This window comes from Coregonus clupeaformis, unplaced genomic scaffold (assembly GCF_020615455.1).
Source record: "Coregonus clupeaformis isolate EN_2021a unplaced genomic scaffold, ASM2061545v1 scaf0236, whole genome shotgun sequence".
Lineage (NCBI taxonomy): Eukaryota > Metazoa > Chordata > Actinopteri > Salmoniformes > Salmonidae > Coregonus > Coregonus clupeaformis.
The window spans coordinates 401,599-415,909 of NW_025533691.1; the positions used below are offsets into that span (position 1 = coordinate 401,599).

General features: G+C 46.4%; 1 protein-coding gene across 1 annotated transcript in view; it reads right to left on the reverse strand.

Moving 5' to 3' along the window:
* LOC121536877 (mannosyl-oligosaccharide 1,2-alpha-mannosidase IB-like) overlaps positions 1 to 14,311 on the reverse strand; it is a 103,477-nt gene that overhangs the window by 68,653 nt on the left and 20,513 nt on the right. The window contains exon 4 of the mRNA XM_045214334.1: positions 3,503 to 3,599. Coding sequence (XP_045070269.1) covers positions 3,503 to 3,599 — 97 coding nt within the window. The remainder of the gene's footprint in view (positions 1 to 3,502; positions 3,600 to 14,311) is intronic.

A 14,311-nucleotide genomic window follows, 5' to 3' on the forward strand; every position in this document is an offset into this window, starting at 1 on the left:
GATGAACGTGGTACCTTCAGGCATATGGAAATTGCTCCCAAGGATGAACCAGACTTCTGGAGGTCTATAATTTTTTTCCTGAGGTCTTGGCTGATTTCTTTTGATTTAAACATGATGTCAAGCAAAGAGGCACTGAGTTTGTAGGCCTTGAAATACATCCACAGGTACACCTCCAATTGACTCAAATGATGTCAATTAGCTTATCAGAAGCTTCTAAAGCCATGACATCATTTTCTGGAATTTTCCAAGCTGTTTATAAAAGGCACAGTCAACTTAGTGTATGTAAACACCTGACCCACTGGAATTGTGATACAGTGAATTATAGGTGAAATAATCTGTCTGTAAACAATTGTTGGAAAAATTACTTGTGTCATGCACAAAGTAGATGTCCTAACCGACTTGCCAAAACTATAGAAATGAGTGGAGTGGTTGAAAAATGAGTTTTAATGACTCCAACCTAAGTGTATGTAAACTTCCGACTTCAACTGTATATGTTTCCCCTGTCATCTGTGTCTGGTGTTAGCTAGTTACTGGCTAGCTAGGTCTTCAGCCAGCATGGAACAAAAGGCGGGGGGGGCGGGGTCTTTCAAATCTGACGCAGTTGTCAAGTCAACACATCCGTCAGTGCTGCATTGAAAAGCATCACAAGAGATAAAAATGAATTAATATCATTGATGCAATTTCAATGTTGTTTGAGTTGCTTTGTGTATCACCAAATTTGCTTGAGATGATTTTACTGCAACACTGCATACAAGTTGCTTGACATAGGCGTTTCAAAGAGCTGTCAGTCAAGGCGAGCTCATGAATATAAACTCCCCGCCCACTCATCCTGTCTTTTCAAACTTCCTGGTAGTTAGCCATGAGAGAAAAAGTACTTTTCAGATGAACTATTTAGCAGTCTCATGGCTTGGGGGTAGAAGATGTTCAGGGTCATGTTGGTTCCAGACTTGGTGCATCGGTACCACTTGTCGTGCAGCAGAAGAGCAAAGTCTATGACTAGGGTGGCTGGAGTCTATGACAATTTGTAGGGCCTTCCTCTGACACCGCCTGGTATAGAGTTCCTGGACAGCAGAGAGCTCGGCTCCAGTGATGTACTGGGCCATACGCACTACCATCTTTAGCACCTTGCGGTCTGATGCCAAGCAGTTGCCATACCAAGTGGTGACGTTGCCAGTCAAGATGCTCTCAATGGTGCAGCTGTAGAAATTTGAGGATCTGAAGGACCATGCAGAATCTTTACAGCCTCCTGAGGGGGAAGAGGCATTGTCGTGCTTTCTTCACAACTGTGTTGGTGTTGAGGGAGAGGTTGTTGTCCTGGCAACACACTGCCAGGTCACTGACCTCCTTCCCTATAGGCTGTCTCATCGTCGTCGGTGATCAGGCCAACCACCGTTGTGACGTCAAACTTAATGATCCCGTTGAAGTCGTGAGCGGCCATGCAGTCGTGGGTGAACAGGAGGGGATTAAACACACCCCTGAGAAACCCCCGTGTTAAGGGTCAGCTTAGCGGATGTGTTGTTGCCTACCCTCAACACCTGGGGGCGGTCCATCAGGAGCCAGTTGCAGAGTGAAGTGTTCAGTCCAGGGTTCTGAGCTTAGTAATGAGCGTGGAGGGCACTACGGTGTTGAACACTGAGCTAGAGTCAATGAACAGCATTCTCACATAGGTGTTCCTCTTGTTCAGGTGGGAGAGGGCAGTGTGGAGTGCAAGAGGTAGCATCATCTGTGGATCTGTTGGGGCAGTATGCGAATTGGAGTGGTTCCAGGGAGTCAGAGGATGGTGTTGATGTGAGCCATGACCAATCTTTCAAAGCATTTCATGGCTACAGATGTGAGTGCTATGGGTCGATAGTCATTTAAACAGGTTACCTTGGCGTTCTTAGGCACAGGGACTACGGTGGTCTGCTTGAAACATGTAGGTATTACAGGGTCAGCGAGAGGTTGAAAATGTCAGTGATGACACTTGCCAGCTGGTCAGCGCATGCTTTGAGTATTCATCCTGGTCATCCATGATTTAGAGGGGTTGGGTTAAATGCGGAAGACACATTTCAGTTGAATGCATTCAGTTGTCCAACTGACTAGGTATCCCCCTTTCCTTTCCCATCTGGCCCTGCAGCCTTGTGAATGTTACCCTGTTTAAAGGTCTTACTCACATCAGCTATGGAGAGCGAGATCACACAGTCGTCCGGAACATCTGGTTCTCTCATGCATGGTTCAGTATTGCTTGCCTCGAAGCGAGCATAGAAGGAATTTCGCAGGAATTTAGGAATTCATAGAGAACCAGGAGAGACAGACAGACCACAGTACTGCAGCTCATCCACCATTTAACAGCATCTCAACCACCACAAGAGCTTATAGACAACTTGCTCCACTGAACATTTACATTTTCCACACAGAACACGCATGAGTGCGCTCACACATACATACACAGTACATACGCAAACAAATAAGCCGCAGTCCAAGTTGTCTGATCTGCTTTACCTCAGAAAGCAGCTGCAGAGCCGAACAGTAACAACAGCAACAACCCAGGCAGAAACTGATGGACTGAGAAACTGGGTTTGGTGAGATCCACTGTTCATGGATGATACATCCAAGCACCAGAGTATAAGGAGAGGAAATGTGAATTTGTGTGTGTTTACAGTGCCTTCGGAATAGTTTACTTTATCCTATCCCAGGTATTCCTTAAAGAGAAGGACTCTCAGACCATGAGAAACAAGATTCTCAGGTCTGATGAAACCAAGATTGAATTCTTTGGCCTGAATGCCAAGCGTCACGTCTGGAGGAAACCTGGCACCATCCCTACGGTGAAGCATGGTGGTGGCAGCATCATGCCGTGGGGATGTTTTTCAGTGGCAGGGACTGGGAGACTAGTTAGGATCGAGGCAAAGCTGAACGGAGCAAAGTACAGAGAGGTACTTGATAAAAACCTGCTCCAGAGCGCTCAGGACCTCAGACTGGGGCTAAGGTTCACCTTCCAACAGGACAACGGCCCTAAGCACACAGCCAAGGCAACGCACGAGTGGCTTCGGGACAAGACTGAATGTCCTCGAGTGGCCCAGCCAGAGCCCTGACTTGAACCCGATCGAACATCTCTGGAAAGACCTGAAAATAGCTGTGCAGCAACGGTCACCATCCAACCTGACAGAGCTTGAGAGGATCTGCAGAGAAGAATAGGAGAAACTCCCCAAATACAGGTGTGCCAAGCTTGTGGCGTCATACCCAAGAAGACTCGATGCTGTAATCGCTGCCAAAGGTGCTTCAACAAAGTACTGAGTAAAGGGTCTGAATACTTATGTAATGTGATATTATCCTTTTTTTAAATTAGCAAACATTTCTATAACCTGTTTTTGCTTTGACATTATGGGGTATTGTGTGTAGATTGAGCAGGGAGAAACAATTTAATCAATTTTAGAATATGGCTGTAACGTAACAAAATGTGGAAAAAGTCAAGGGGTCAGAATACTTTCCGAAGGCACTATGTGAATAGCGACATGGCACTTACCGAAGATATTGGTGGAATGTCCTTTCTTGGCGAGAGGTTTCAGTTCGTTGTGTCCCCATCCGTACTGTCTGTAGCTGTCCCACGCATGCTTCATCATCTACAACACACACACAAGCAGCCTTGTTTAGTCTCAGGCAGACAAAACATCTGGTACACAAAAACATTAACCAATTTGAACTATGGAATGGAGTTTATACCACCAGTTAAAGTGACCATTCCAACAGGCTTATCACAGTCAAATAAATGACTCATGATAGAACAAAGATTTGCACACACTCTTTTTATTTTCTTCACCATCATTGCACCTCGCCAGGAGAGAGGAGGGCACAATACCTAGCCCTTTGTTCTGGGCAATGATGCTACTAAGAGACATCCATGTGCCCCCTCAGCCAGTGCCCCCACATCCACTCAAGCCCCAGCCCCAGGTGTGGCTATAACCCTGTCTGTTCTTCTGTCACTCCGTTGCTAGGTCACTGCCCAGCAGGTCCCTCACCACAAGGCCGGGTGGACAGGACACGGCACTGTGTGAGTGCATGTGTGCTTATGCGTGCCATTTAACTCCTTCTCTTCAGACATTGTTAAAATGTAGCCGTGGGGCTCCTGCTCTCTCTCGAAGCTTTTACATCATGTTTTCCTTGACTGTCTGGAGGCACTGACTAGACGTTTGTGGATAAAAACACTGCTTTATTCTTAACATGACCTTTAAAAAGAGGCCATAAGAGCTGGACTGAGAATAAAGAGAGAATAGGGCGAGCAGGATAAAAGAGACATGGAGACAGTGTTGCTGATGAAAAGAGAGGAGAGGAGATGCACATCCAAGGGAAACTGTGAGGACGACACTGCTGACTGGCAGAGAGAGTCAAGCTTTCACAAAGCTCTACACCATTCTCACTACTTTCTATTGTCTTATTAATCATCACCCTAGTCTGGTGGGATTAGCTATCCCAGAGGAGAACATTTCCTCACCCGGTCCGTCTCCGTCTGCCGGTCATGGCAGCCGTCTGAAAACGAGGACAGGTTTTTCTCCTGTATGAGCCAGAGCCACCTCTCCTCTTCTCCCAGCAGCACTAGGGCCAGGGAGGGAGCCAAGCCAATAAAACAGAGGGCCAGGAGTTTTGTGTTCTTGGCTTGGTGGCGTTCCATGACGCACGCAGTCTCCACACGCATGAGATTATAAATGACATTTACACACCAAGACAAAGCCACTTAACCATTGGCTCACGACGACCAGGTAGACCTCCATTTGGACGGTTTATCAAACGATGATTGGCCCATCTGTTCAGGAATATTCAAATTCTACACTGATTAGACATTTCACTTAGTGTCCCGCTAACATGACACTCACAGTCATTAATTAACTGTCTTCACTTCTGTAGTACGGAGTCTGATTCTAAAATCCAATAGAAAATGAAAAACTCTCCCTTCATGTGTGATTTTATGGTAGGTTCCAACAGACTACAGGTTAGGTTACCTCTCTGAGCACATATTGAATGTCAGGTTCACTGCAGACATACACAGATACACACGTTACCATGCTGCTGCAGCTGCCTGTAGCCTGAGCCCAGGCCAGAGCTGTGTACCAACGGCACCCTATTCACTATATAGCGGACCCTGTGGGCCCTGGTCAAAAGTAGTGCACTGTAAAATGAAAAGGGTGCCATTTGGGACACAGACCAGGAGAGTAATGTGTTAACTTATGTGGCATGGCAAGTATTTATATTTGATAGGGTTTTGGTTGGCTCTGTTTCTGTCTGGTTTCAGCTCTCAGACGTCCACATTCTTCACCAGCTTAGCTATGCCTCCGCTTCTTAACGGAGACCATGGGAATACTGAGGGATTCACCAATCACAACATGAGCAAGAGGAATAATGCTTATCAGCAAAAAGAGGGAGATTCTGCACACAAATAATACAGTGCTAGCTATGCTCGCAGCTGTGTTAAGTATGACAAGGTTTAAACTATAACTGTAGGTATCATCAGGATTAAACAATATATTGACTTATTGTAATTGCTGATTCTTCTCTTCTGCTAACCAGTGTTGTCACGATACCAGAATTTTGACACCGATACCTGGTTTAGTATCACGATACTTTACGGCAAAAAAAGGCGTATTAGCCAAAGACACAGAAAGGCATTGATCCAGACAGATCTTTTGAGTTCCTTTGACATTTTTGAATGTATGCATTAAATGAATCAATTAGACAATCAATTTGATAGTTTTTTACCAAATCTAACTACACTGAACCAAAATATAAACGTAACATGTAAAGTGCTGGTCCCATGTTTCATGAACTGAAATAAAAGATCCCAGACATTTTCCATACGCACAAAAACATTATTTATCTCAAATGTTGTGCACCAATTTGTTTATATCCCTGTTAGTGAGCATTTTATCCTTTGTCAAGATAATCCATCCACCTGACAGGTGTGGCATATCAAGAAGCTGATTAAACAGCATGATCATTACACAGGTGCACCTTGTGCTGGGGACAATAAAAGGCCACTTTAAAAAGGTGCAGTTTCGTCACACAACACAATGCCACAGATGTCAAGTTGAGGAGTATTTATGTCTGTAATAAAGCCCTTTTGTGGGGAAAAACTCATTCTGATTGGCTGGGCCTGACAGCCTGGCTCCCAAGTGGGTGGGCCTATGCCCTACCAATCACACCCATGGCTGCGCCCCTGCCTAGTCATGTCAAATATATAGGTTAGGGCCTAATGAATTTATTTCAATTGACTGATATCCTTATATGAACTGTAACTCAGCAAAATCTTTGAAATTGTTGCGTTTATATTTTTGTTCAGTATACATACGGTAATCATTTATTTGAATGCAGGTGAACGCATATTCAATAGTAGTGTGTGCATGCACTGCGTTATTAGCTTATTTCATGATGCTACAGATTAACAACAATATGCTTACCTTCCATTTGGGACTTATTTTATTGTAAAGGTCAACAACATTTGCATAGAAGAAGCAATCTCTTCTTTTATAAAAGTGTGCGCTGTCTCATTCACAAAGTCCGTTCGAGGCTCGAGCAAATATGACCTTGACTGGGAGAGACGTGAGGCAGGGGATATTTAATTATTTTTATTTTACCTTTATTTAACTAGGCAAGTCAGTTAAGAACAAATTCTTATTTACAATGACGGCCTACACCGGCCAAACCCGGACGACGCTGGGCCAACTGTGAGCCACCCTATGGGACTCCCAATCACGGGCGGTTGTGATACAGCCTGGAATCGAACCAGGGGGTCTGTAGTGACGCATCAAGCACTGAGATGCAGTGCCTTAGACCGCTGCGCCACTCGGGAGTGACTAAATAAAGTTTTTGGTGACAATCAGCTTTGTACTCAGCAATATTTTGCGTTATGGTTTGCACAAACAAGGTGCTAGGGTAGTGAACTGATGTTGGCTTCTGCCGTAAGCTAGCAAGGAAGGTTAGCCTACAAAGCTGAAAGCCACCGGTATCTTCTTGCATTGTAGTGTTCTAGCCTGTACTGGATATTGTTTTGGGAACAGTAATTAGCAACATTTCTACATGCCGTGTTGCATTATTCAAGTGTGTTAACGTCTGTGCAGCATAAGTGGTGATGCAGCCTGGACTCCCAGTGAGTTCAGTGGTTCCTCATGGCAGGCTGATCCTCTCTCAAAGTACACGACGTGAGACACTTGACATTTATTCCGTAAGTAACAACATTTCTAGTGATCTGGGGCATGCGGAGGTGGGGAGGGTGCTCGTTCCAGAGCCGTGGTCCAAGACAGCAGAATGCTTGGTCACCCATTGTTTTTAGGCATGTCTTTGGGACTGCAAGGAGTCTGACTGGCTGTAGTGGTGCGGGTCGAGAGCTTCAAGTTCCTCGGTGTCCATGTCACTAAGGAATTAACATGGTCCACACACACCAACACAGATGTGAAGGAGGCACAACAATGCCTTTTCCACCCTTAGGAGGCTGAAAAGATTTGGCATGGGCCCTCAGATCCTCAAAAAGTTATACAGCTGCATCATTGAGAGCATCTTGACTGGCTGCATCACCACTTGGTATGGCAACTGCTTGGCATCCGACCGCAAGGCAGTACAGAGGGTAGTGCGTACGGCCCAGTACATCACTGGGGCCAAGCTTCCTGCCATCCAGGACCTAAATACACTAGGCGGTGGGCTCCGCGCATGCCCACACTGGACTCCACACACATGCACACGGACTCTAGAGGTTGACACGAGAACAGGACTCCCGTGGGTCTTGCGGGATTCTGGCAGGAATGGGAGTCAAGTTCTAGAGTCAAGTTCGGGACAGGACGGGACAGGATCAACAGTCTACCGGAACAGGCAGTACAGAAATAGTTATAAACTGAGTTTTTGGGTGGAAATACAGTGGGGGAAAAAAGTATTTAGTCAGCCACCAATTGTGCAAGTTCTCCCACTTAAAAAGATGAGAGAGGCCTGTAATCTGAGAGAGAAGTATGGAACCACTAAGACTCTTCCTAGAGCTGGCAAAACGGCCAAACTGAGCAATCGGGGGAGAAGGGCCTTGGTCAGGGAGGTGACCAAGAACCTGATGGTCCCTCTGACAGAGCGCCAGAGTTCCTCTGTGGAGATGGGAGATCCTTCCAGAAGGACAACCATCTCTGCAGCACTCCACCAATCAGGCCTTTATGGTAGAGTGGCCAGACGGAAGCCACTCCTCAGTAAAAGGCACATGACAGCCTGCTTGGAGTTTGCCAAAAGGCACCTAAAGGACTCTGACAATGAGAAACAAGATTATCTGGTCTGATGAAACCAAGATTGAACTCTTTGGCTTGAATGCAAAGTGTCACGCCTGTAGGAAACCTGGCACCATCCCTACGGTGGAGCATGGTGGTGGCAGCATCATGCCGTGGGGATGTTTTTCAGCGGCAGGGACTGGGAGTCTAGTTAGGATCGAGGCAAAGCTGAACGGAGCAAAGTACAGAGAGGTACTTGATGAAAACCTGCTCCAGAGTGCTCAGGACCTCAGACTGGGGCTAAGGTTCACCTTCCAACAGGACAACGAACCTAAGCACACAGCCAAGACAACGCAGGAGTGGCTTCGGGACACTTGAATGGCCCAGCCAGAGCCCGGACTTGAACCCAATCTAACATCTCGAGAGAACTGAAAATAGCTGTGCAGCAACGCTCCCCATCCAACCTGACAGAGCTTGAGAGGATCTGCAGAGAAGAATAGGAGAAACTCCCCAAATACAGGTGTGCCAAGCTTGTAGTGTCATATCCAAGAAGACTCAAGGCTGTAATCGCTGCCAAAGGTGCTTCAACAAAGTACTGAGTAAAGGGTCTGAATACTTATGTAAATGTGATTTCCATATTTTATTTAAAACATTTGCATACATTTCTAAAAACCTGTTTTTGCTTTGTCATTATGGGGTATTGTGTGTAGATTGATGCAGGGGGAAAACTAGTTAATCCGTTTTAGAATAAGGCTGTAACGTAACAAAATGTGGAAAAAGTGAAGGGGTCTGAATACTTTCTGAATGCACTGTACATTTAGGTAATTTAGAATACAGTGTTATCCATAGCGACTTAGGCCTACACAGTGCATTTAACTCAAATAGGTGAGAAACCACATCAGTCGCAAATTGCATTACTGAAATTATTTTCAATAGTTCATAAACAACACAATAGCCTACATATTTCTGCGTGCAAAAATGAGCACGGGACGGGAGTGATTTTTAATCGGGAAGGAACAGGAAAGTTCCGGAGTTATAGAACTGTTGTGGGATCAGGACAATAGAGGAATGCATTTTCACTCCTGTGTCAACCTCTAACACACAGACTCCAGGGGATGACTTCCTCGTTGAAGGACGTTTTTCTTTTTGGGGGAGGATTTGGGATGGACAAGGCCATTCTCACAGTTTTGTGTTCTGAAACACAAAATTTCAATTACAGTGAGGTCAGAGATGGCATGTGGGTTATCAACACGGATGTTGAAATCACTAATAAAAATCAACATCTTGGGTAGAAACTGGTAAAGTGAAGTCAACAGTTCAGAAAAGTCATTAATGAATGAAGGATATATTTTCAGGGTGTAACACATAAGTAGGATACTGAGGCTTTGTGGTGGAATGCAATGCGCTCAAATGACGTGTAATCAGAAAGAGGAAGTAGAGTAATTTTCGGGCTGCTGCGGTGGTAAACAGCGAGACCGACCTCCTCGGCGGCCGTCTGTACGTGCCTGATCAATGTACATGTACCTGGGGAACAGCTTCGTTTAACAGGCATTTTTCTCCTTCCCTGTGCCATGTCTCAGTTAAACATAGGAAGCCCAAGTTGTTTTCACAAATAAAGTAATTGACAATAAATGTTTTACATTTTACATTTACATTTTAGTCATTTAGCAGACGCTCTTATCCAGAGCGACTTACAGTTAGTGATTACATATTTTTTTTATACTGGCCCCCCGTGGGAATCGAACCCACAACCCTGGCGTTGCAAACGCCATGCTCTATCAACTGAGCTACATCCCTGCCGGCCATTCCCTCCCCTACCCTAGACGACGCTGGGCCAATTGTGCGCCGCCCATTAGTCTCCCGGTCGCGGCCGGCTGCGACAGAGCCTGGATTCGAACCAGGATCTCTAGTGGCACAGTTAGCACTGCGATGCAGTGCCTTAGACCACTGCGCCACTCAGGAGTTTACTGGAGTGATTGGGTGTTGAACAGTGCAGCTTTGAAATGCTGAGGAGGAGCGGGAGTGGTAGCCGTATTGTCACTGCGACGGATAGAGCGCAGATTTGACAGATCTGCCCCTCGTTTAGGGCGAGAGGAGGCTTTAGATCGGTTAGACCAGATTGAGGGAATTCCATTTTGATGGCAGTGCGAGACATTTACGGGCAACACTCGTGATTGTGTCGAGGTGCGCGCAGAAGACCCGAGTCCTGTATTTGTGCCTAAACTGCGCTGCAGAGGCTGTGAAGTTCGCGGAGCTCGGTGAGCGTATACTGCAGAGCCATGGCAGCAGAGTAGTGAAAGATATCGGCACGGAGTGGGGAGGAGGATAAACTCGCCCACAGGTAGACAAGTGCCGATATAATTGTAATCCACATAGCTAGCTCGATAGCTGTAGTGTCCAGGCCCAATGCCAAGTTGATTTATTGCGGTCCCAGCAGAGCTCAGCCTGGGAATTAAGCATCGGAGATGGATCCAGGTAGACAGCAGAGTCAGGTGGAGAGAAGGCCAGATAGGAGATCAGCAGGTGGTTGGAGGTGAACAGCAATGGAATCTTATGTGTATATTTCAACACATCAAGTCTTTCAGTTTGTCAGTTTGCTGGCAATTTCAACTTAGACTCAGAGTTGAAAAACAGCTAATGAAACAGGTCTGTCTAATAAACTTAAACCAAGCTTCGGCTGGAGTGAGAAGCGGCGTCAATCTCGCTGGCGTCCTCATGTGCAGCATTCATACTTAAACATCCAACCTGTTATGTACGTGTTCTGCCCTTTTACATTATGATATTTTCAAACATTCAACTTCTATCCAGTCCCATCCCATATCTCTCCAACTACCACACTATAAAAGCTATCCTGGGTACTGCCACTCTCCAACAGTCTAGCAGCTAAACAGACCATTGAGTGCCTGCCTTATCCTCCCTGTGTTCATTTTGTGCTCCATTGGCCTTCTCTACTATTGGCTTTTATTCCCAGTCACTGTTGGAGGCGTTCTGCTTGTCGGATAGCAGCCATCCTGTCTGCCTAACTCTGGGCTTGTTGAGGGAAGCGTCGGGAAACAGCTTGCGGTGGGGTGCTCAGTGTCTGTTAACTGAAACCCATGCGCCACAGAGATTATGAAGACATGCACACAAACTGTGTAAGAAACTCAGAGCCAACCTTATGGTTCTGGCTATGTTGGTTTGAACATGGTAACTTACAACACCAAGGTTGTGGGTTTCATTCACACGGGCCACATACACTGAGTGTAAAAAACATTAGGAACACTTGCTCTTTCCATGACATTGACTGACCAGGTGAATCTAGGTGAAAGCTACGATCCCTTATTGATGTCACTTGTTAAATCCACTTCAAATCAGTGTAGATGAAGGGGAGCAGACAGGTTAAAGAAGGATTTTTAAGCCTTGAGACATGGATTGTGGATGTGTGCCATTCAGAGGGTGAATGGGCAAGACAAAATATTTAAGTGCCTTTGAACAGGGTATGGTAGTAGGTGCCAGGCGCACCGGTTTGAGTGTGTCAAGAACTGCAACACTGCTGGGGTTTTCACTTTCAACAGTTTCCTGTGTGTATCAAGAATGGTCCACCACCCAAAGGATATCCAGCCAACTTGACAACTGTGGGAAGCATTGGAGTCAACATGGGCCAGCATCCCTTTTGACAGCTTGTAGAGTCCATGCACCGACAAATTGAGGCTGTTCTGAGGGAAAAGGGGGGTGCAACTCAATTTTAGGAAGGTGATCCTAATGTTTGGTACACTCATACTGGATATAGCCGGTGTTAACTGTAAGTCGCAATGGATAAAATCATCCATTTAATAACCATCATTATCTTGGTCTGTCTAGCAGAGATCATGCAGTCTTTGTCTTGCGCTGACATTGCTTATGTTGACAATGTTCCTAGCCACACCAGGATAATTACGTAGTCATTTCTACCCACTATCTATCATGGTGTGGAACAATGTCTGCCTTTAGTGCCAAGGACGAGGTTAATATAAGCCCATCTCCATCTGCCCAGAGAGGATTGGGCCGGATGTTGTATCACCGCAGATTGTCAATTAGGCCCTCTCCTCTCTCATTTTAATATGGAGCGGTGTAGATATCACCTCTGAAGATGTATTAATCATGCCACATTATATGCACGACCTTGCCTTGGAACAGACTCCAGTCCCAGAGAGTGGCCCAGTGTTATTAAGGTCAGCCTGGACGAGATTAAAATCCCTGCCCCCCTCTCCCTCTCTGTCCGTCCACCATCACTGAGATGTGTATATCTCTCCAGCTCTTGGAGTTGATGAGAACATGAGATGTGGAAGGAAAAGTGGATTTCATAATCTGTGCCTTAAAGGACACATCACCTTGTTATTTCATAAAATCGGAGAGCTCTGGTAATATGATTTTTGTTCTAAATATGATCTGATGTTTTGGAGGAGGAGCGTGACGTTGCCTGTTGTGGGCTGAGCTCTTGGGCGCGTTGCATGAAGACATTATTTCCCCGGCTGATCACTTTTCCACAGCGCACCATTGCAGAGAACCTTGAGGGTGACATCCTTTTAGAGTAAATCACTTCTCTTGGACCACTTCCTGGAGAAGCAAGGACTGGAGCAAAGCACAGAAAGCGGGATGGGAGAGATGAGGGAGACAGAAAGAGAGAAACACACAAAAAGAGAAAGGAAAAGAGGGATAGAAAGAGGGGGATTGCAAGAGCGAGACAGAAAAAGACAGGAGCAGGTATAGATAGTGAGTGATGGGGGTATGACTCAGTGTGACGGAACAGGACCTTCCTTGATCCAGTTGAATGATGCCTCACAATCTGAGTAGAACCTCCACCCACAGGTTAGACCAGAAGCTGTTGTTTACTGGACTATTTCCTGTTTCTGCATAACTCCGGCCAGCGGAGGAGGACGGGGACGTGGGTGGACAGCCTATTAACTCGGAGGTCCGCAGTGCGGCTGGCCAGTGCGCGCTCTGCCTTCCTGTCTCCCGTTCTGGGAAACATAGCCCGCTAGGAGCTCTGCTCTGATCTTCACAATGACAGCAAACCCTGGCCCACCAGGCATCCCGCCCGGGTCTGTCAGGACACAGCCTGCCCTCAACCGTCACCACCTGGTGATTCATACAACAGAAGCTACCCCCCACCACCGCACCCTGCCCTGTAAGTCACACCTGCTGCAAAATATTCATAAATCCATGGGAGTCGCGGTGCTGCTGAGGGAGCAGGACCATTTCTTCTAGGCTGCTGCCATTGTTGAAAAATCAGCTTAGCTTGAGAGGCGAGGGGAGCTGCGGCGCTTTGGAAGTTGCGTCTGGAGTTATGAATGTGCTGCCCTGGGTAACCTCTGGAGACAGCCTGATTTATTTAAAAACCTCCCTCCATCCTCCCCCGTCCAACGGATCCTATCTGCTCTAAAGGACAGCCCTTCACAAGATGCACGAGGGCAGTGAAAATGTGACAGATTTGCTCTCCACTGTAAATACATTCATGGCACCCAGGGTGACAAATGGCTTTTAAAAGGAGACAGTAAAGTAGCTCAGATAGGCCCCTTTAACAACTCTTAGCATCGGGTCCTAACAAATAAGAGGATGATACGGCTGCTGCTCCATTGTAACATATCGTCCTCTCACACCAATCTAGCTACTTGGAACGCTCATTGTGGTTTCAGACCCAGTCACAATGAATGAATGTGGAAGCTCAACAAGTGGTGGGTTCAGGAATTACACCCGTCAGAATACCAATCATTGCCAGTAAACAGGGCAGTCAGGTGAACAAGTTTGGGTAGTAGTACAATATTAGAGTCACCTTTTTAGTTAAGAAGATTTTGCCTTCAAACTAATGACCATGCTCTAAACCTCCCTGGGCCCATTCTCCTGACCTTGCTGTGTTCTTTGGGATAATATTAACTGGTATTCTGCCTCACTCTTTCTCTCCCAGTCTCTCTGACCATGAGTACCGTGTGCACCATTATGCCCCCTCCCTCGCCCCTTTTTTCTCTCTCCCTATTCTGGGCATATGCTCAGCCATGATCCTGGCACTGAACTGGTCCCTGTGCTCTCCAGTCCTCTCCCCCCAGGGCTCCCAGTATCCCAGGCCAAAACATCACACCCGCCTCCTGACC